Source organism: Psittacula echo (genome assembly GCF_963264785.1).
Source record: "Psittacula echo genome assembly, chromosome: 6".
Taxonomy (NCBI): Eukaryota; Metazoa; Chordata; class Aves; order Psittaciformes; family Psittacidae; genus Psittacula; species Psittacula echo.
In genome coordinates, this window is record NC_137743.1 from 31332096 (window position 1) to 31355619 (window position 23524).

The 23524-nt window shown below is 48.3% G+C and overlaps 1 protein-coding gene across 1 annotated transcript; it reads right to left on the bottom strand.

Annotated features, from left to right (window-relative positions):
- Window positions 1-431: 431 nt before the first annotated feature.
- On the bottom strand, window positions 432-22807 carry STEAP3 (STEAP3 metalloreductase). Its single transcript, XM_080622178.1, has 5 exons — window positions 22286-22807; window positions 10084-10567; window positions 9102-9629; window positions 7375-7539; window positions 432-1403 (listed from the first exon to the last, which is right to left on the bottom strand). Exons 2-5 carry the CDS (start codon window positions 10564-10566, stop codon window positions 1113-1115), a joined length of 1467 nt encoding a protein of 488 aa, XP_080478304.1. The 5' UTR covers window position 10567; window positions 22286-22807; the 3' UTR covers window positions 432-1112.
- Window positions 22808-23524: the final 717 nt, after the last annotated feature.

Below are 23524 nucleotides of genomic sequence, written 5' to 3' on the forward strand. Positions count from 1 at the left end.
ACTGGCCTTACTCTTACAGCTTTTCAGTTGGTTCTTACATATCCCAGAGGCACATGGTAGGCAATACTGAAAATAAAAATATAAAGAGTTTACATTTCAGTTATATATTCTGCAATAATATATATATCTCTGTGTGTACATATATACAGAGAGAGAAACTCCAAGTACAAAACCGATTTTGTTACATTTTAAGGTAACTTCACTGAAACCCCTATCCACATTAAAAATGTGTAGGGAAAAGGTAACTGAAAAATTCCTCAAGCTACTTCTCACTTCTCCAGAATCAGAAGTTACACAAACGGTTGTGTCAAAGGTTTTAAGGATCAGTCGCCTACAGAGGGCACCATTTGAAATGCTGTTCTGCATTTGCAGGAATTGGTTTCAGTACTTCAGAGGGACGTGACTGGCTGGACAGTATGTCGGCACAGGCATTACCTGCAGACACTTGACCAGCGTTTTTCTAGAGGCTGTGGAGCTGCAGTTATTGTGGGGATGTTGAGCTGGCTCGTCTGTCCATCTGGGCTTGTGTCCGTCTGAAAAGACCATGCTGACTCACTGACAGAGCCAGCTCCTCAGGTAGGTGCCTGACTCTGCTTCTGCTCATGAAAACCATCCCTTTGCCATTGATGGGAAAGGGTATGTGGGTGTGAAAGTCATGTAGGCAGAGCAGAGATGCAAAACTTACTTCTGCTGAGCAGAAAGGTGAGGTTTTAACCTTGCAGTGACTGTGCCACTTTATATTAAAAAAATAAAAGGCATTGAAATTTATGAGAGCAGCTAGGGAATCAACTGAGAAGTACTGGTCTGGGGAGCTGCCAGACAGCACCTCGAGTGACTGATCTGACTAACAGAGTCTGTCGGTTTCCCATGTATTACTGCTGCTAGCTCAGCTTTCACGGTCATTTTTAAGGCAATAACTGTCCTAGCAAATTGGCAATATGATTTAACTACTACTTTCTAAACTAGTTTCATGGTCATCCATTTTTCTAAAGTCACCAGATTTTATTATTTTCCCACAATTATACCAAAACATACACATATATAAGAAAAAGAAACGTCTTTATAGAAATGTTGATAGTGCTTTGTAATCCTCTGTCACAGCCAGAGCTCCGTTAGACATTGCTGGAGGTCTCCCCGCTTGAATATTCCCCTGTTGCGCTGGGCAGAACAAACTTCACGTATCTCCCCTTCTCCCAGCCCCTCCTGATTCGCTGAAGTCTTTGCTGGATGCAGGGCAAATTGAAGATGACTTTTGCTAGGATCACAGTACATGGGACAAGCAGAGTGAGCGTGTAGGTTGGAGGCAGGTAGAATTTATACTGGTTCTCATCGAAGGCCCTTGACCATCCATATGTGAGTGTGTGCAGAGTGCTGATTACCAAGGCAATAAATCCAAGGGTGGACTAAAGGGAAGAGGAACACGTGCTAGTTAGCAGAGGATCTTGTGCCTGGCTATTTTCCTATATTTTTTACACTATTTAGTAAATATATATAGCACAGAGAAAGCAATGAGTATTCCTGCGTTTCTCAGACAGAATAAAACAAGACTGGAAGCCTTTTCTGAGTAGCACTCCAGACTGCAGTTTTCTATTTCTAATCAGAGGTTAAGTGTAATATCAGAAACGCAGCAGGAGCTTCCCAGGAGATGCTGCCAACCCGGCTGAGAGGTGGGCTCTGCCTCCGTGTGAAGCAGCAGCCCCCAGCTCCTGTCGAGCGCATAAGTGTGGGCAGCTTGCAAATGCTCCTCCCAAGCTGCAGCTGCCAGCTCCACTGCCTGCTGGTCCATGGCTGGCAAGAGTCTGCTGACTGGTGGGGTGAAACTTCAGCATCGTGGCTCTGGACCAGCAGTTGGCACTGTCAGACGTTGGTGAAGCTGCAGCTTCACACAGAGCAAAGATACCTTCAGGTAATTGCCATCATCTACAGGGAAGTGAGATGGAGACAGAAGTGGAGGTGGAGACAGAAGTGCTCTGTTCTGAGGTGGGCAACGGCCCTGAAGGTTTTCCTTCTCTGTCCTAGAGATCTGTGTTGGTTCATGAGCCAGTCTGTCACGCATCAGCCTGTGTGATGGGCTTGATTCTTGAAATGGGGAATCAGAAGCCCTTTATCACTCAAGGAAGCAGCAAGAGCCCAGCCCCTGTTCTGCAGGCACAAACTTACCCTATTTTCAGCTGAGACAATAGCTCCCAAGCACCCAGAGACAATATTTTGCCTGAATGTTTCCAGCTTCCTTTAAGGGTTGCTTGCAAGAGGGGTTTTAAACTGTGGTCCCCTCACTGGTGGTTTCCTGCCACCATCAGAGATGATGGCCCCTGAGCTTGCCTGCTGGCACTCAGCATGAGCCAGGACTCGCTTCTGAAGGCATCTGAAGTGCAAGCCTTTGGTGCTGTGTTTACAAATAAAAGCTTGGGAGTATCGCTTTGCTGTCCAGCTTTGAATGATTGGTCTCAGCCTGCAGTAACGACCAAATTTCAAGATGCCTAGACAGGGAAAATTTTGCTGTTGATGTCCCTAACTTAGGGAAGGAAAGCCTTTATAAATCATAATATTTGGCTCGGTGCACCTTGACAGAGATCAGCAACAAACATGGTCTTCCTCAAGGTAGTCTAGGTTGAGCTGCTCTGAGCTTCTCTCGAACAGGCAAAAAATAATCTCTGGGTGGCAAAAGGCTGTAAACACCAGCTTGAGCCTCATATGGCAGAGCAGAGATGTAAAGCAGGGCAGGGGAAATGGGGCAGAGTGAAGTCCAAGGGCAACAGATGCTTTCTGCCCTGGGTGGAGGCTGCTTTTCAGCCCGAGCAGGGCTCTATGCATAGCAGACATGTCAGAGCTGGAAATAATTTGTTCCTCTACAGTTCCTCTTTCAACTGCTGCTGGTACTGGGGGAAAGTAGGAGTGGGAATTACTGGGACAAAAGGTGACAAACCATCACAGGTGCTCAGTGACCCATCTTTGTGTGCAGATGGCGGGGTGCATGAGACCAAAAAAGCTCATTGTCAAAAAATGTGGATAAACTGTCGGTGCCTGGAAACAGTGCTGGCAGCTCCTCAGACAGCAGCAATGGGCTGATCGGCTTGTAACACACAGAGGGGCTGCCTGGTGAGATTAGAGGGTACCTGGGAAGGGTCCCAGTGCTGATGTTGGCTGAAGGACCTATGGTCAGCAGGGCCCCATGGCTGCACCCACCAAGCAGGCTGTCAGCCGTGTACAGGTTGGGCTGTAAGTGCATGAGGAACAAAAGTTTTGCTGATGGCAGCCTGGCTCAGTACATATAGCTCAATATATACTCTGTGTAGTGCAGTGCAGAGCCTGCTGAGCACCCCACGGGAGCTGATTTGCCAACATGCTTAGCCCTGACACCACACTGAGTTTTGAAGCTCTGCTCTCATTTATCCTTCCCATGCAGATCCTGGCTGTGAATCTTACTTTTTTTGTTTTAAACAGTGGCAGGGGTTTCTTTTGCACTGTCACAGCATGGGCAATGTGGTGCCACCACCCATGTAAGGTGTTAAGGCCCTCTGCAAGACAGCTGTATGGAAACGGTATCTTCCTAATGCGGGCTTTGCATGTATTTTCTATTCTGTATTAACTCTTCTATCTTCCCCATCTCCCTGGTGACTGTGAGTCTCCCTGTGAAGGTGATTCAGTCACATGTGCCTCATTTAGAAATGTCTAGGCAGCATCCAAAGTAAGCAGCCCCTTCCTGACCCAGATACATTTCTGACTTCTGCTGTCATCAGTCCCATGAAGTCATTAGCTCCATGGAAGTGGCTCTGGCTCACACTTCGTCGACAGGAGGGTTAGGAAAGGTCTGATGACAGATTCTTTATATCTTGAAATACATAAGCTAATAAAGAAACCAGGTCAATTCAACCTTCAAATTCCAGGAGGATTTCTCAGGATGGGAAGGTGAAGGCAATCATACACATTTTTGCTTCTCAGCCAATTAGAGTTGATTTGTAAATCACTGGGGAACATTAAAGATGTCTCCTATAAGTTGAATTACATATGAATCGTTCCTGTTATCTGGTGTCTAGATTCTGTACATTTTCTGATAATCAAAACAGGACGTATAGGGGAACAATTTAACAGTATTTAATTGAAATCTGTATATGTGCAGAAACTACTACAAAAATTAATCACTTTTGTTTCTAAAACCTTAGCAACAATCCAAAGAGGATTTTCAGTCCACCAGGCAACAGATGTGTATTTTAAGAGCATGGCAGTATTCCATGACACTTGTATAGGCATGTACACTGCTGCTGGACAATGTCAGACTTGGGAAGCTTCAGATAAGGAGGGAACCAAAGTGGCTCCTGAATTTGTATTAAGGCTCAGCCCTTTCTCAAATGTGGCTCTTAGTGCAGTGTCTCAAAAACTCCAGGCTGTTCAACTGAGATGACAACGAATTGCTGTATTTTCTGGAAAACATCTGACCGGGGCAGCTGTGCTCTGCATTTTCCCTCTCTTTCACTTTTCCCAGGCACGGGAAGCCACAATGCCTCTGATGCACCGTAAACAGATCAAGTGCTAGACATCCCAAATATTTGAGAAAGCAGCCTCACGCTTCACCCTTTGTATTTACATGCTGCTGCTGTGCATTAATTCAGGGAGGATCACATCGCACTACGTGAATATTAACCTCTAGAGTCTGGGAGCAGTAGCTGTATCTGCTTTAATTTTTTCAAGAAACTTATTGAAGAGTAAATAATTTAGAAGAGTCCTCATTTAAAAAAACCCAACCAAATAATAAAAAAACCCCAACCAAACCCAGAAGCTAACATGCTAAGAGATCTGTAACCTGCTCTTTTGATATGACATTTCTACAGTAGGGCACAATACCAGCTGTGCCTCTCCTGCATATGATCAGCTGGAAGTTCATGTTGCACTGTCATGCTTTACCCCACAGGGATAGAAATAGGCATGAGTATCTTTCCATGAACTAGGCCAGCCAGTTCCTATACAGGGCAGCCAAGAGCTATTTCGGAGCTGACCATCGTGTATTTGGTCCCAGCGCTGACATACCGTTAGAAAGATGTAGGAAAAGGTCCCACAGGGCAGATGCAACAGTTGTGTGTTACATGCAGTGGTAGGAGATGGCAGCACTACCTGCCCCAACAAATAACAAACAAATGTCCAAGAGGAAATGGCTTCAAGTTGCAGCAGGGGAGGTTTAGATTGGAAATTAGGAAAAATTTCTTCCCTGAAAGGGTTGTCAAGCACTGGAACAGGCTGACCAGGGAAGTGGTGGAGTCACCATCCCTGGAAATATTTAAAAGATGTGTAGATGTGGTGCTTAGGGACATGGTTTAGTGGTGGACTTAGCAGTGCTGGGTTAATGGTTGGACTTGATGACCTTAAGGGTCTTTTCCAACCTAAATGATTCTATGACAACTTACATATTCCATGACACAATGCCATCACCCTCCAGGAGAGCTGCCAGGGTAACTAAAAAGAAATGCAGAGGGTTTTAATGCCTCACTCCAGGCTGTAAGGAAAGACTTTGTTTGGGATTCCTGGTATGGGATGCCTAAGCCAGGGTCAATTTATCCAACATCCTAGCAGCTGCAGCTCTCCCCTGAGACATGGTGGCAAGAATTAACATGCTTCTGTTGTCCGATCTGAAAGAGAGGTTTAAAGCTGGGTCTTCTGTCTCCCTGAGGGACAGTCTCCTGGGATCAAGCTGTCCTGGTGGGGCTCTTCTACTCAGTGTAAATAATTACTTACCAGCCCACAGCAAGAGAGGAAAAAATACAAAAACTGACTTGCTTGTTTGGTGATCGGGGCATTTGTGGGAGAAGTGGAGGGAGCAGGCTTCAAACTCCTGCTCTAATGAGTACTGAATTATTTATATGCCATGGAAGAGCTTCAACAGGAGAGGCAGCGTCATAGATATTCACCTCTGCACCCGTGAACCCTGCCCTCCCCTTTTGAAAGTTTAGGTGTGTGCCGGTGTGATGCACAGAGAGGGTCTGCAGGGAAGATACAGGGGACGGGGTCCCATGGGGGCTCACACATGTTGGGGTGTCTCATGGTGTCACTGCAGCAGAACGAGAAGCCTGGTGCATGCAAAGCAGCAGTGATGTAGGAGACACAAGTAACAAGGGATTTTAGGGCTATGGGATATGACAGTGACATGGTGAGTGGAATGTGACCTCAAAATCCTTTCTAATGTGCAGGTAATACTTGAGGAATCATTCCCTACTATCCTTAATTAGCCCTAAGCCTGGTTCCAAGCACATCCCTTGGAATGCTGCAGCCCCCAAGTTTGGGGTTGTGAATGTCCCACGTGGTGGACTCAGGTCACTGAGGGAATTTGGCCCTTGACAGCTTGAACATTACTGCAAGTGGAAAGAAGGCTCCTAAACCACTGACTGATTTTGGAAAAACAAAAATTACATTCTCCTAATTTACTTTTTAATATCAGACATGGTCTTTTCATTCAAATCGTACTCAGTTCTCTGTGCTTCTTGGGCTCTGGCACTTTTATAGACCAGCCTAAGCGTTTTTGAACTTGTCAAGTATTTGGGTGCATGCAAGCTCTGCCAAACCTGACCTTCCCCTGCTCTCTCTTCCCAAGTGCTTTCCTTTACAGAATCTGACTCTGTCTGAAATGCAAGGGCAGATCTGTGTCTTCGAGCCAACCATCTCCATGGCAGGTTACCTGCCTTCCCTCTACAGCCTGGTGCAAACTTCCCACAGCAGCTCCAACATGTTGTGCATGACTGATATGCAACTGGCTCCAAGGGGGATCTTACCCATGGAAGTGAACAACCCTGCCCTCTCAAAAGAACCCCAAGGCTTTCTGCCTTTCTACTTTGTGTGACTTAAGGAGGTTTTTAGCTATGAATGGCAGTGCTGCTCCCAGCCACTGTGTGAGGGGGAAAAGGACTCTGCAGGTGGGTGTTATGCAGGCAAAGCCCACGCTGTTTTTTTCTGAAGATCTCTAAGTAATACTGCCAAATGCAGGGTGAGAAACCAAGACATTAAAGAACCCCTACTGCTAAGCCTGCCACTAATCCTCATGTGGGTGCCCATGGCACATTACATTCTACCTTTCCCCCTGAGAGAAGCACCCCATGCAGACAGGGTGAGCCCTGAAAGAGAGCAGTGTGGCCCCCCCCGGGACACCCACATCCCTCTGCTCTGCTATTGCTTCTCGGTGTCACCTCCTGAGCAGGTTGTCCATGGCTCTGGGGTGCACGGGGAGGTGTGGAGTGGCAGGCTTTGCCCCTGACACTGGTGTGCAGCTTGCAGTTGCCATGCTGGAGCAGGGATGTGCTGGGATGACAGGTCAACTTCTACCCTCTGTTGTCTGTGTGAGGACCTGACTCTGCAAAATCACTCTCTGGCATCGGTAAATACCAACTTTACCTGAATGAAACTGAATTCTCTCCAGTTTAGAGAGTTCGCGATGGATGGAAGTGAAGTGATGGCAAGCAACGACAGCAAGCCCAGGGCAATTATTCCAACAGAGATATAAATCTCCATCCTCCAGACTTCCTCCTCTACCCAGATATTAATCTTCTTCTCGACAGCCTGGAATGACAATGAAGGTTTGTTAAAATGGAGTGCTTAGGAATAGAGGAGCTGAATTTTATCTGTATTTGTTTTGGTTTTGGAAGCAGGTTTCCTCAATGAACACTTGGTCCTATTCATGCCACCAGTACTATTTGTCTATTTGGGAGATATAGAAATGCTGTTCTATCCCACCACCATTTGGCCAAAGCTAGACCTGATTTGAAGCCTACTGGGAACAACTGCTGAATGCTTTCAGCTCCCATAGCCTGTAACCACAGCAGCAAGCCTCAAAGTTGCATTTGGAAAGATAATCAGAATGAGAAGTCAGTTTAAAGACATGAAAACAAATACAGATGCTTGAATATGCAGTACTCTCCTAATAACTTTTGTTTTAAGTGCATTTAGGGGGGAAATTGTTCATGCTAATGGAAGGGAAGATGGATTTTATGCTGCATGGCAAAGAGGAGCATTTAGAACTGTCCTCTTCAGCCCATTAAATGGGTTTAATTTACTAAACAAAGATGTTGCTAGAAAACAGGAGGTAGAGGGAAATGAACAGAGGATGTTTGTCTGGGATTAATGTGTGACTGTGGCAGTGAAGAAGGACCTGCTCAAGGCTGGAGCTGAGAGGTTGGGGATGTTGGATGATGGATGCTTTGGAGAGACACGGCTGCCAAAACCAGCCATCCTGCTCCCCTCTGCACCCACAGCCCCTTCCCTCCTCCTGAGGCAGGTATCCCAGCAGAGAAAGCAGACTGATTGTGGGGCATTTCCTTCATTAAATTCCTCACTCAGCTGCACAAAGCTTGTGCCATCTCATGAGAGAGTGGGATGGAGCAGAAAGAAGCCAGGGGCAGGAGAAGGACAGAATGCCATTTCCTCATGACACTGCCAAGTTACAGAGCTGGCTGAGTTGCCTGCAGGTAGCACTCTCACACTGGATAAACACTGACAAGAGTCTCAGTAAGGCAGTAAAGTCCTTTTCCGTTTCCTCCTTCTCTTAGACTATGACCAGTTCTTCACTATCCTGTTGTGAAACTCCTGGAGGCACGTTGTGAGGACACATCTTCTACAAAACAGCTCCCACTCCCCTAATTATGACTTGGTCACTCCAGCAGGCACCTACTGTGAATGTCAGTGTGAGCAAACAGGGCTCTCCCAAAATCTAGGAATAAAATTTGAGGAGTACTCTGCTTCCTCCACTACTGGATTTCTCCTAGCATTTTTCCTACCTCTGCACCAGTTTCAGACATGCCGGGTGTCAGGTATGGCTGGTTTCAAAGGCTTGCTCATGCTTCTGGGGAACTATGGCACAGAGGAGTTTCATCCTGATCCTGCTAAGATGCATGTGCAGCACCCTGCTAAGATGGCTGGTTCTCAGTTTGGATAGGTGCATGCCTGATGGATGGTGTGCGGTTGCCCCATGGAGGAAGAGCTCGTATAGATAACAGCTTATTCCCACTGTCCCACCCATACTTTGGAAAATGAATGCAAAAGCCAGGGTACTAAGCCTACTACCCAACATCTGGATGTGTGTAGAAGATTACTACAGGTGCTGACCTGAAGAGTACCCACATTACCTGCTTGACGGCTGTCTCAATTAACTGGTAGCGGTGGGAGCGGCGCATGGGCAGACAGAAGCTGTACACAGCATGCAAAGCTGCACAGAAGAAACTGAGGAGACCAATCTGCTTTCGGTGCTGGAGCCACTGGTCGAGCCAATCTGGAAAGCGCCTGTATTTGGTGCCATAATAGAGCTGTGAGCAGGCTGCTAGCACCCCAGGCAGGTAGACAAGAGACAGCATGACGTAGGCCACGCAAGGCAGTGTTGTGTTGACCACCTCGATAGGGATCTTGTACAACTTGTTCTTCTGCTCCCTGATGTAAGGGTGGATGACCTGCCGGATCAGGTTGTAAGTGAAGAAGCAAATAAAAAGCCCCAGAGCCAAAAAGATGGGAATTTTCCAGGCTGGCAAGAGGCGCAGTGGAATGTTCTCGATCTCAGAGGCTGATGACATGGAGCCCATATCTACAGGGGTGAATCCCATGACTTGAGCAATTTCTGCTACGGTGCGCTTGGCTTCTTGGTTATTTGAGCAAATTAGAACCTGCAATGAACAGAAATATAAACACAGGACAAAGAGAGATCAGGCTGCTGGGAACGAGTGAGGCAGGAAGGATACTAAAGGGAGCCTATGTTATGAGCACCATGCTTCCTGGCAGGCTTTCTTATGGGAATTTACCGTGGCAGCCAAAGCCCTCTCTCCTGGACAGGCTTCCTTTCATGTGTGCATCACCAGTTCGTTTCACTGGTTGTGTTTAGATAAACAAATAATTAAATAAATACTTTTCACTTAGGCAGAGGCTCCAAAGACTACAGAGCATGAAGTAAGTGAGGGTACTTAATTTCTGAGCAAAGAAATGTGGAAGCTATGGGGTGGTCTCTGGATGCCACAGCTAGCACTCAGGCCCCTTCTGCTGGAGCCTAAGGCCATTTGCTGGTGCTACCAGACCTCAGCTGCTGAAAGTTGGGATTTGGCCCTTGTCAGAAGAAAACAGTACCTGCTTATTTCCATCCCTGGCACCTGACTGCAACGTCCATGCAGAAACCACATTAAATCCCTTGACCACAGTGCAGGCTGGGAACAGGGAAGCCAAGTACTCGGCATTGGATTCTTTGTGATGGTTGATCTCAGTGTTGTTACTAACGTCCACCAGGATCTTGCCCACCAGCACATCAGCCAGGTCACAGAGAGTGGAGTAATGTTCCCTGAAAACTGCCACAAAAATGACATCCGTCTTCTTCACCGCCTCAGCCTGCAAGGTAACTTCTGCTGCGGAAGGGAAGAGGCCAGCTTTTCGCCTTGGGTTGCGGCTGCCAACCACCACCTTGAACCCAGAGCACACCAGGCGGATGGCCAACGACCGCGCAAAGTCCCCGCTCCCCAGCACCCCGATGGTGCGGCCGGCCGCGGGTGTGATGCTGGGGTCACCTTCTATGGTCTGATGGCCCAGGAGGGGTTTGGCCATGTCTCTTCCAGACATCCTGTCAGGAAAACAAAGGGAAATGCAAGTTCATTGTGAAGCTCTAACAGAGATCCAAACCACATCCATGATAATGGGGAATAACGTCACTTGGGCCACTTGAACAAAAGTGCATGTGGTTTTGGTCCCAGTAGCCCAGGACCCACCAGCACTTGGTGGGTGCCAAATCCACCAGCAAGTGAGTGATAATGTACAAGCATCACTGGAGTGGGAAAAACTGCCATGATGGGCTGGAAGGCAAAGGGTTTTAGGAGGGTTTCTTGTATTTGTGTGATCCAGCACCTGCTGGATACATTCATCCATCCTTTGCTGTTCTTCATGCTGGCATCTCACATTGCAAAGCCAGGGCAATGCTAACAGTGACCAGGACCAGCAACTCTCAGTCCCCCATGAAGCTACCAGGCATCTTTCATAAAGCCCAGAGCCAAGGGTCCATGGGGATCCCTGAGCCTGCATTTGGGAGAGCCAGATGGGTTGCTTCTGATTTGCAGAAGCAGAATCTAGGCAGGGTGTTTCAGCTGAAATGAAAGTGTCCTAAAAGAGGTAAACGGAGAGAGCTGCAGCCTTTGCTTGTTTCAATATTTGGGTCTGGCAAGTGCTGTTTGCTTCAGCTCCTCAATGAGTAATGAGAATTTACTCATGACATTTAAAAAATATATTAAAATATGATGGGATTTGCTCATGAAAGATCTTGATGAGCTTTACAAACATTAATGAATTTTGCCCTGTAACACTCTGCTCTCCTTAACGAATTAGATATTGAGGCCACAGAGAGGTTTAAAGCAGATCAATAAATCCACAGACAGCACACCAGGCAGGCCTGGAGGTCAACAGAAACTCAGTCAGGGAACTGCCAGGCTGCTGCCACCAGCAGTTCAAATCTGCCTCTTGGCTTAAGGAATGGCAAATTTGCCCTTAAGGAATGGGGAACAAGACAACTTGGTTTTGGCAGAGTACAGTCTTGCCTTATAGCTAGTCAAGTTCTTTCAAAGTGAAGGTGACCATTCTGATGGGGTGACCTGGTCCCTGGCACAGGCTGTATTTTTCATGGGCTTTTGGAAATGTTCTTCACCCAAGGCTTTTCACCATTGGCACAGTAGTGGTGCAAAGGGGAAGGGCATTTCTGCATGAATAGTTACCAATGGGAAACAAAGGGTAAGAAGAAATAAATAATTTTCATAATGGGGGAATAGGTTATCAAGAAATTTCCCTGAGGATCTGTGTTGTTCAACATGCTCATAAGTGATCTGGGAAAAGGAGTGAATATTGAGAACATGAAGCTTTTGCGTGATGATCATTTAGGACAGTCAATCATTATTGATGAAGAATTTGCAGAAGTATTTTCTCATTCAAAGTGCCCGAGCACCAAAATTCACTACTGACACATGGCAAGAGTTGCCTATGGGCATAAGCCCCTCACCCCTAAATGAGCTGTAAATCTTTAATGAGCTGTAAATCCGTTAAAATCACTCAGAAAAATGATCTGAGGGTTGCATTACTCTGAAAATACCAGCTTGGTGCTCCCAGGCAGGCACACATCAAGCAGAGCCTGAGTTACTGGAGGAGAAGATCTCTTGCATAGGTATGAAAATCTCTCAGTCCTGCTCCTCATGAAAAGCCTACAAAACACCTTCAACAGATGGATGGTAAAACTGTATGATTCACTATCCTGGATACAAAAAAAATCACAGCTTCAGTGACAATACTCCCTCAGTGGCAGAGGTCTGCCTGCTCTCCTTGCCTCTCACCAAGTATCCCTTGTCCCAGAGAACAAAGATATGTGTTCATGGAAGAAGTGCTTCCAGGAGAAAACAAATGCCAAAGAAAGACATGCAGACTTCTCCCCTTTAATGACACCTTTCCTCTGCTCCTCACACATCACGTAGACTTTCTTTCATGCTCTAGAAAAGAAAGTCCTGTTAAACTCAGAATTACTCATACTTCACTCTGAAGTATGTTCCAAACCTGCAGAAGGGTTTCGGTGCTGCAAGGCTGATTTGGTGATGCTGGCTGTGTCAGGTTGGTTAACCCAGGCAGCTGCCTGTGCACAGACCCCTGCCAGTCACTAGGACGTTAGTCATCTAGGAATTAGTAGGAAAGGCATACAAAACAACACAGAAAATGCTATTATACCACTGTATAAATCCATACTGACCAGCACACTGCAGTTCTGCTCACTCCACTGCAAATAAAAAAAAAGGACTAAGCCTAGAAAAAAAGTCAAAGGGAAAGAGTGGGTGACACAGGGCTGTCAGCCTGGAAAAAAAACATATGGCTGAGGAGGGAGAAGGGACCACCTGGGCCTTCTCAAGGTGAAGAGCAACCTCACAAATGGAGCTCTCGTCAATTGCTGGAGTGCCTCATGGAAACACCAGTCCTCTTTGTCCACAACCAGCTCTGCTGCAAAACCCCTAGTGTAAAGTAAAGCAGTGCTATCTGAAAAGATGTTGGGCTGTTTTTCCTGGCCCCTTCTTATAAGGGTCTTTATCAAAAGCTCACTGCTTTACTTCTTAGAAACCTTCTTGCTGCACCGAAATTTTTTTGTGACCAGAACTATTTGTTCCAGGGCCAACTCTATTGTTCAGCCTAATGAGCTTTCTTTCCTACACATTTCCCCACCTCCTTTTCCACCACCTGTATGCACAAACTGTTATCCCAAAATAGAGAGATGCATCTCTGGCTCTCAGCCAAGGGGAGAGAAATCAACATTCAGGGTGACAAAGTGGCTGTTACCCACAGACACATTTCATAATCGATCTGAAGCACCTCAGAAGCACTCTTGTTGTGGTTTAAGCTCCCACCGGGACACAAATTTTGCTGCAAGCTAATTTTATTGTAGTGTGTTTTCTCTGTCCTGTAACTGCCACTGAACATGTAGAGAGATGTTGGCAATGTTTGGAGATAAACAGCTTTGCTGTCTCCAGTTATTTTGATTAAAAAGGATGACAGAAGTAAATGGCCTTTGAAGTCAGCAGGATAGTTGAAAAGTAAGAAGCCTCAAAATCTTTTATGTGGATCTTGGTGTTATTATTTGTCATGCTTTGACTGTCAGAGCTTTGGAGCAGGACCTATCCCTGCTGTACAGCCCTTGGTAGGATGACAGCATGGTCCCTGCTGCTGGCTGCCACCTGCCATCACTGCCATGCACCAAAATCCTCCCAAGGAAGGAGGAGAAAATCCCTCTTTCACTGTAAACGCACATCACCAAGATAAATGCTGTGATCTCTGCCTAACAGATGCCTGGAAATGGAGTGTCTGATTAGGCAACAGTTTCTTTCACTTCTATATCTCTGCAGAGCACCCAGACCCCCTGTCTCCTGCTGCCGCCCCTGGCTTACCATGTTTACACCGCTTTTTCTGCACCTATGGGCAATGTGTTACCTGCTTAAAACTCTCCCTTCCAAAGCTAACTCTTCATGGCAAGATCAACCCATCCAAAGCTAGTGCAAAGCACCATGATCAGGACGCTGCAGAGCCACCTTGAAGCAGAGGAGGCCAAGAGTGAATACCATGGTGTTCAGACACTTCTTTATCATGCTGCAGCCTTAGATAAACCTCATTTACTGACCTTCCCTATCAAGGATACTGCAGCCCTTCTGAGTTATGGCACGTGCAATTCAAGATCGGTTTCTCACCAAGGAAGCAACAAGATGATTTAAAGCACAGCCCTCTGGAAGTAAACTAGCTTCAAGCCTAACTGGGAAGCAGTACCCTAATTAAAGTATCTAATGCAGTGTAAAGCTTCCCTTCAGCTAGGCTAATAATGACACCTAATAATCACTGCATGGGGATGCTATGTCCAGCTCTAGCATGTTTGTTCCTGCGTGCGGTTCACTGACTGCATTGCAATGACTGCTATTATTTGCAGGACAATAGCAGTAATGGCAACGAGCAAGATGAGGAGCTCCCCTCTGCCAGACACCCTACCAAAACTGGCCAGAAGGCTGCGCCTGCGCCAGAGAATGGGATCAGACAGACAAAAGCTGGGTGAAACTAAGCAGTCAAATCTCTGTTGCTCAGGCAGAGGGAGGGAGGGGCTCTCACAGAAGAAAAACACGGATAATTCGATGTGTTTTGCACCTGAGGCTTGGCCGAGGCTGTTAGCTTAGGCTCGGTGCCAGGCAAACAAGGTTTTTCTGCTTCCCTGCCCACACTGGGGGCCCTCGCTCAGGTTTTGCAGCAGGACAGCAGGATGGGATGGAGCTGGGCTGCAGGAGCCCACTCAGGTGTCTTTGGGCTCACAGCAGAGTCAGTCTGCCAAGCAGATCATCCCCCACTGCTAACGGGGAGCTGGCTCAGTCATTATCCTCTTTTGACAGACGTGGGGGACTGAGATACTAATGATAACAGGACTCCAGCAAGTTTGCCTGGGAAGACCCCGATATTCTTGACCACATCTTTAACAACGAGACCACCTTTTTGGGCCCCTTTCACTTCCTCTGGTACAGCAGGATAGCCTAGCTGTCTCCTGCAACTCGCAGTCTGGAGGTGCTTGAGTTACAAACCCTGAAGAAGGATGGACTTGTGGTGGCAAGGCACAAGCTTCACTTCAGTTCTGGCCAAAAGAAATCAAGACCCATTTCACTGTCTTGGTTTTCAGATTTATCAGATAAAAGACAACTTAATGTTACCCTAACTCTAATAAAAAAAAGCAGTGTCTTAAACATATAGCTGAGTCAAAATGTGCCAAGGAGCTCCATGTAATGATTCTGCCCTGTGCAAGCAGCTCCCATTTGCACAGAAGCTCATCTCTGAGCTCAGCCTCATGTAGGCAGTCTGATCCAGCAGTACCTTGGCTAACACAACTGCTTTTGTGTCTTCCGCCAAGGTTAGGTTTTGTTTAGTCCGACCACAACTGAGTCTTGAGTAGCTATGAATTCAACCTGACACAGGTCATCACAGAGCCTGCTCTCTACTTCATCTTCTGCATTGGGAGTTATTTGAGATAAAGCACATAATTATCACCTACATCCCCTAATGAGCACATGGGTTGAAAGACCAGCAAGCCACATGAAGAATCAGCTGATGTAGCAGAGTACTTGGTTAAGTCATTGCAGAGGAACGTTGTGCTTTCTGCACCAGGATGGTCCTTTGGATGCTGCCAGCCATGGCTGCCACCCAGCTCCATGGAGCATGGCCCCACAAACACATACACTGGAGGAACAGGAGTGATCTTTGCCCCCAGAGGACTTTTGGTCTGCATGGAGAGACCTTTGAACCATGAAGCTGCTCTACAGCTTCTGTTTGCAAAGCATCTCCTGCTGCGTTAACCCTTGAGAAGCCCCAGCAGACAAGGAGCATTCAGCGCCTGAAGTCTCAATTCAGGTCTTACTGTGAGCAGAAATAGCTTTTTGTCTACAGCTGTTTTGTTTCCAGGGAAAATAAAAGGTTTTAAGACTCTTTTCCACACCTGGAGTGCCCCTTCAAGGAGCACAGCAAGTACTGTGTACCTGTTGGGACTGGAACAGATTTAAGAAAGAAAAGGGCTTATCCAAAGCTGCTTTAACCCCAGCTCTGGTGCACATTTCAGGAAAATTTTCAGTCCTGCCCAGGCTGACTGGAAATAAGCCCTCTGCTCTGCAGGAAAGGGAAGGAGGGGGAAAACCAGGCTTGCTGCCCCTTTCCCTCTCTCTCATTCCAAAGCAGAAAGAACTCCCCAAAGGCACAAACCAGGAACTGGCAGAGGGAATAAATCACCCTTCAGTATTCAGTCAGAAAAACCGTGTTGCAAACCTATCCAGGACACCAGCCAGGCCTTAAGAATGAGGAAATGCTGGCAGCTGGGCTCCCCCCGCCACCATCCTTCGTCCCCTTCACTCATGGGGCACATGGGGCATGGAGCAATGATGGGGAACAGGTGGGTTCACCCTGCACCTGTACTGCAGGGTGGGTAGATGGAACAGGGGGAGATGGTCATACCCCGACTGCTAGGTGTTGAGGTTGTCCCCTGTGATACAGTTGGGACAGATCTGCTGCAGGCTCCCTGGGTTGCTGTGACCCCAAACCTGCTGTGGGACCTGTGGGGTTGCTACATGTCCCCCTGACACCGCTCTCCACCCTGACAAACTTTGCATTCCCAGGTCTTCATCCCTCCCCCTGTCCAGGGAAAGTGTTTCTGTTAAAACTGGAGCTCCTACAGAGCCCAGCTTTCTTTCCTCTGTATATGTTGATCCAATTAACCTAGTTGCTTCCTCTTGTACCCCCAAAGGACACAGCAAATCATTTGCCCTCTTCTTCTCTGCAGACACATTCTGCATCTGGAGAATGAGTTTCACATCTCCATCGCTTTTTCCTGCACGAGTGAAACTCAACTCTTTCCTCAGAGCTGTTATTTGCCAAGTGTCCAAAACTCAGCCTCTCTTCCTTGTCATTTTTCTTAGAGGACTCCCAGAGCTGCATATTCCAGTCGAACCACTGAAAAGCACCAGCTGGAGCAGAGATGCCACTTCCCCAAAGTGCCACTTCTCTTTCTTCACCCCAGCAGGCTGTTTGCTTTTGCAGAACTGTGTGACACTGTTGACTCATGAGCCGTGGTGCCCATCACCCCGTTCTCTGGCTTGTCATGGCCACTGCCTGGCCGGTCACTCACCCAGCGTCCACATGGTCAATCAGTCCTACCACACAGGGCATAATATGTGCCCTGTGTTTTTAGACCAGATTTCCGTTTGCCACAATTGTTAATTCTTAGTCTCTCCTCTAAAAGATTTCCAGTCCCTCACAGCTCAGTATCACCTACAAATTCAGTACATGCCTCCCTTCTCCATCACCCGCTAACGAAAACATGGGCTGAGAGGCACTGACCTTCCATACACCCTCCGGTTTAAACATTGATAAACACTGAGGATGTTGGTTTTGGAAGCCAGCAGTGAAGCCAAAGGCACGTCCTTAACCACAAGATGTTCTTCACCATCACCAAAATTCAAAAACATCTTTCAAAACAGGGAAAGTGGAGGAGAAAGGGCTACCAAAGTTTCCCATGGGGGCAAAATAACCTCTTTTTCCCACAAATGCTCAGACATTTTGGCTACAGTTTTTCTATAGAAATAGACTCTGGTCACTTTGCAGCTACAATTTCCTAAGGTTACACAGGCAATATTAATGCTGAGCAGAAAAAACACCCGCCTGTGACATGGAACTGGAAAACAAACTTTTGGCCTCTTATTTTCAACAAAACTAAGCACAGTTACCAAACCATAGATAGTCCCCAAACTCTCCTCTCCCACATTTGCCTCCGAAGGCAAGGGGCCCCTCTTTGCAGTAGCACTTCTCTGCAGGAAAGTCCTTGTCTGAAGAGCTTCCTCTGCTCTTCCACACAAAGATCTTGCTGCCTGTGCCTGTTGTGTTGACAGAGTAATGAGAAGCCTGAGAAGGACCTGCCCTGTAATAAAACTTCATAAAATGGGAATCTGAAAGTCTGGGAAGCCCAGAGTCTTCATTGTAAGACCATGGAGAGCACACACCTGAACCAAAACAGGGGTTTGCTACAGCAGTGCTGATGCTGACATTATACAGGATGGGTTATTTTCCCTGCTTGTCATCTCACAGTTATCAAGTGACATAAAGGGGTGGTTTTACAACAACTTCAGGTGTTCTACTTAAGTCTTATGTGGCTTCTCTTGCTTTCTTTTTGGGTCTTAATTCACTTACTGTTCTTACCAAGTTAACGGCTATCTCACACTGACTCACCCATTTCTGAGCATTTCCCTCCCCAAAGTGCAGGGAGAGCAGGGAAGCCGCCAGACGGCCAAAATGGTGGAAGCTTCTCAGGTAGATCTAATAATGCCCTGCAGCCAGACAGGATGGGAGGAGGTGCTCTTGCCTGAAAGAAGCTTCTGAACTGGAGAAAATCGCTTCTGCTCTCTTCCGGGCAGTGTGTGTGCTGTTCTGCCAGGAGCTTGAGGGCTTCAGAGATGGTGAGACCTGACTTCAGCAGTCACTGCAGGGAGCTGGCAGGCTCCAGCTGTTTAAAACCTCTTTGTTGCTTTCCAGGAAAGACACAGAGGAATTCTACTGTGTGTGCATGGAAATATTTGGATTGGCTATTCTTTTGCTGCAGTGACTGTTAGAAGGGTCTCCAAGATCAGCATTCCCTCACAGTTCTGATTTTGCCTCTCTGGTGACTCAGAAGATGCACAGGACCACATGGGGGGAGAAGACAGTCCAGGAGGCAGCGTGCGGTGGAGTGAAGATGCAATCTATGGCACGGGGTCAGCCCAGCTCCTACTGATCTCTTGTTTCCCTTCCTTCAGAGCACAGGCACAGCACACAGTGCACAGAGGTAGCTCTGAGCCAGCTCTGAATAAACACAGGAGTGAAAATGAGGTGCTCTGCCCAGGAAAGGTCCTAATGTAGGACCACGTTCTGCTGCTTCTGCACTTCCTGGCAGCTCCTGGGAAGCACCTGGGAGAGAATGGGCAAACGCAACTGCCTGACCGTCCTGTTCGGGGATCCAGGTGGCTGGGAGACATATGGGAGACAGACACTGAAAGTCAGCTAACTGCCCTGGGGTGAGCACTCTGCCTTCCCCTTCCTACCCTCATTGTTTGCTTGTGCCTGGCAGAAATGTAAGCCTTTGGTCCAACATCCTGGGGAGCAGAGCTCACTCCATGTTTTCCCCTGTACCAGCAGGGATCTTGCAGGTCAGCCTGGGGAGATGAATATACCTGGACCCTTCTGTTGAGGGACACCAAGCCACTGATGTCTTGCTGTCTGGGTGCCGTCTATTTTACACTTCTCTCTACTTTTCTTCACTCCTTCAAGTGGGTGAGACCAACAGGAAAGGAGGAAGAAGAAGGAAATGTTACTGAGCTGGGAGAAGATGGGAGGAAAAGCAAGAGTAGATATCAGGTGGCTTCACCGGAAAAGGACCACAGAAGGACAATGACTATGGTGATCATGCTGACTTGTGAATATAGCACTTGTTTTGCCTAAGCAGACTATGTTCCCTGGGGCAGGTTCAAGACATGCCACAGACATACCTGCTGTGCTGAGCAGAAGAGGTGTCTGAGAAGGAGAATACCTTGGTATGAAGCAGCAGCCGCAGAAGCTTCCAACTCAAGGGTACCTTTTCCAGGAAGAGGGATTCCGGTGCACATGTGTGCACATGTACACTAGCAGGTGTGCACAGTTTGCCTTCCCCCAAGGACCCCCACAACTTAGTGGGACCCATGTGTGCTGGATGAGGACAAACAACACCTATTTCACCACTACTTAGGTGAGCCATCCTTTGCCAAGCTGTGCTGACTGCTGCAGAGGGAATTAATGCTGTCATCTTGGTCAGTTCTGTCTATCTGGGATTCCACTTTGATGGTCTTTAATGTGTTTTTTTAAAACCAGCTCTTACTCTAAGTACCTGAAGAAATCCATGTTGGCATCTATTAGCGCTTGCACATGATCATGATATCAGCTTACTTCAGTGGTGGACACATTAGCTACAGGCCCTGATTCTTGAAGCCTGTGGTCCATGGGGAGCTCTCAGAACATTTTTTCCAAAGACTACAATGGTGTACTCATAGGAACTAAATGCAAATGCACATGTTACCACAATTAAGGCTTTAGAGAGCCTCATTGAAAATCTGAGAACCTGGAAAAAGGACGGAAGGAATTTCTGTCTCAGTTCCTTAAACCCTGGGCAAAATCATCAAAATATTCAAGTGATTTAGGCCCCAGAGTACCTAAGGGCTTTTGGAAATGGGATGTAGGCTCCCACTTCATGCTTTCAAAATGTTTTATCCTTGCAGTTACGCTACATTTCACTTTAACTTAGATGACAATGGGAAACTGCTCAATCCACTGTAGGGCTGCAGGGAAAACTACTCTATGAAGAAGCAGTAAATTAAAATATGAAAATAATTAGCATTTTCCTCCATCATGGGCTTGACAAAAAGCTAATTCTAACCAGTGATGGGAAACTTGTAGTTACAAATTGTGGTATGTGACATACACTAGTTCTTGATGTATATTATTTCTTGATATGTGACATCTCCTACCACAGCTGCCGGTGCCTTTCCTGCCTTTCAAGAGAGTTGGCATGGCTGGCCTGCTTCTTCCAGCATCGGAAAAAATGTGTTTCCCCTGAATCTAAACCTACTTCTATTTATGGGTGTGATGTTACAAGGTCACAGTCAAAGCATAGTTCCTAACAATAACAAGCGAAAAAAAACAAAAACAAAAACAAACAAAAAAAAAAAGCAAAGTAAACAAGAAAAAAAAATAATATTATGCTTTCCAGATGCTTGTTTTCCTGGCGCTTGGTGGGGTTTTTTAAACAAAGACTTGTTGAGTCATCAACATTTTCTTCTTTCCAATCACGGAGGAAATCAAATATGTGCAGTGACGATGGTATCTTGTATTTCTGTACATTTGTTTCATAGCAAATGTGATTTTAGAAGAGGAGAAAACTTAAGCTTGATGGAGGACTAACAAGATTTAAATACTGCATCTCCTCAGCCCTCAGGAGTATTGATGTGGGAGGCAATGGCCTTCCTCTCCCACTGTCTCAAATTTTGGTTTCTTGCCACAGGAGGTAATTTTCTCTGTGTTAGTTTTATTTAGACTGCACTGAGGGAAATTATCTGGGGTCCTCAGTATCAGTCCGTCCCCCTGCTTGGCTCAGTGGAGTGCAGGCATTACAAACCTGAACGTTTCCCCAAGCTCCCTGTTGTTCATCACTGCCTCATGCACCCCCCAGGGCAGACGTTACACCCTGTGGGATGGTCCTATTACAAAGTCAGCTCTCCAGTTCCTTCACAGCTTTCATCCTTCTGTATTCCAACATGGATCCCATGCAGTCCCCCCATAGAGCACTCAACCCTTGCACCTTGTGTAAGCTCTGACACTGATACAGAACCCATGTCTGCTCCCTGCTCGCCTGAGGGACCATAGGCCCCGGCCAAGATTTTCCCCAAGTTTTCTGTATCTCATTGCTGATTTCCCCCGGCTAGATAAAGCCACTCATCTCCTCAGAGCATATGTAGAGCTGAGAATGAAAAAGTGCAACCTAAGTGCAAACTGTTCTCTGCACGAGGGACACAACCCGACTTGTGCATCTATCTACATGTGCCACCCCACCGTACTCAGCAGGACCACAACACGGGTCTAGCGGGACAGCAAAACCCGCCCCGGTCCAGGCGGGTCTGTGCCCCGTGCCAGCGGGTTTCCTCCACCTGCACGGACGTGTTTGGCAGCGCCGGGAAGACGCCTCCAGCAGACACCACTCACCGCAGCCGTGCGCATCGGCCAGGGACGGGCATCCCACCGGCCTTTTACTGCTGATCACAGCATTTGGGGCACACCGACCCCCTTTGAAATTTCTGGCCGGGACCTGAGCCCAGCCCCAAACCCAGCACTCTCACCGAGGCGGCCACAGCCAAGACCGCCCTAGGGGCCGATCCAGCGGCCGGCCCGGATCCCCTGCCCGAGCCCAGGGGCGGAGCAGCCGCGAGCGGGACCGGAACCCGCTCCCCATCTCCGCCGAGGGGGAGCCGGCGGGACGTGCCCCGGGACCGAGCGGACAGTCATCCCGGGCGGGGCACCCCCGGCTGCACCTCCGAGCAGAGCCGAGCCACGCCACCTCCGCCCCGCACTGCACGCCCGGCGCGGCCCGGCGGCTGCCTGTTCGAGCCCCGCCGCCGCTGGCCCCCTGCCGTGGGCAGCCCCGGCGCGCCGCGCCACCCGCGCAAGGGCGAATCCCGCTGTGCCCGTTCCCCGCGGTGCTCACCTCTGGGCGGCGGGAGGGCGAGCGGAGCCGTCCGGTAGCGGTGAGCCGGTAACGGTGATGTCAGGCCGCGTGCTCCGCCCTCCTGCCCATGTGCCCGGCGGCAGCCGCCAAGGCACCCGCGCAGCACCGCACCGCTCGGCACGGCACGGCTTGGCACAGCTCCGCGCGACACGGCACAGTTCGGCTTAGCACTGCTCGGATCAGCACGACACAGCCTGGCCCTGCACAGCTCTGCGCCGCCGGGCTCACCTCATGGTGCAGCACAGCATGGCATAACCTGGCCCGGCTCGGCACAGCCTGCCGTGACATAGCCTGGCCCAGCCAGGCTCACTGCATAGCTCAGCACTGCGCGGCCCAGGGTTGAGAGCAGGAGCGCAGCAGCCTGGCCGCGGCGACAGGCCGGTTCCCCGCTGCGCCTGCCCGAGTGGCACTGCCATGCCGAGGTTAAACGCACCCGGGCTGGAGGGCCTCGCTGCCAGGGCTGCAAGGGGAGGCGGTATCCATTACAGGTGGGAGTTGAAGGCAGACCTTAATTCTCTATTTAGAAGTGCATTTCGGAGCCAGCCAGTGCTTCTTCTTCACTGGAGGGTGCGGCTTGGTGCGCCTCTCTCCGTGCTATCAGGGGCTGTGCACTTGCTCTCAAAAGCTGCTCCACGGGGCGTGGAGCAGATAATGGTTCTTACCCCGCACCGCACAGGGAAAAGAGTTGTCATGTTGTATGCGCCCCTAACCCAGCTGCACGGTCCTGCTCCGGTAGACCAGTGGTAGCATGCTGTTAGACTGCTGAGAGCTGGCACTGAAAGTAGTGCTTTCAGCTAAAAATATTGGGTCAAACCCACAGGGATTAAAAATGAATAAAATCCCTCTGGAACATTGGTTATCCATTAGAGCAGCAGGGAGGAGAGGGAGGTGAAGTGATTGTCTCATCTGTCCCTAACCCACAGCACAGTTGAGGTGATGCTGGTATGATCTGATTTTGAAGTCTGTGCAGAGGGATTGCAGCCCCTCTGAACTGAGCCTTGTGTGAATGGTTTGGATTGGAAGGGACCTTAAAGATCATCCAGTTCCAACCCCTTTGTCATGGGCAGGGACACCTTTCCATTAGACCAGGTTGCTCAAAGCCCTGTCCAACCTGGCCTTGAACACTGCCAGGGATGGGGCAGCCACAACTTTTATGGGCAGGTTGTGATTTTAACCATCTCAGCCCGTTGTCATGGCTGGCTGCTGCAGATGTCCCCC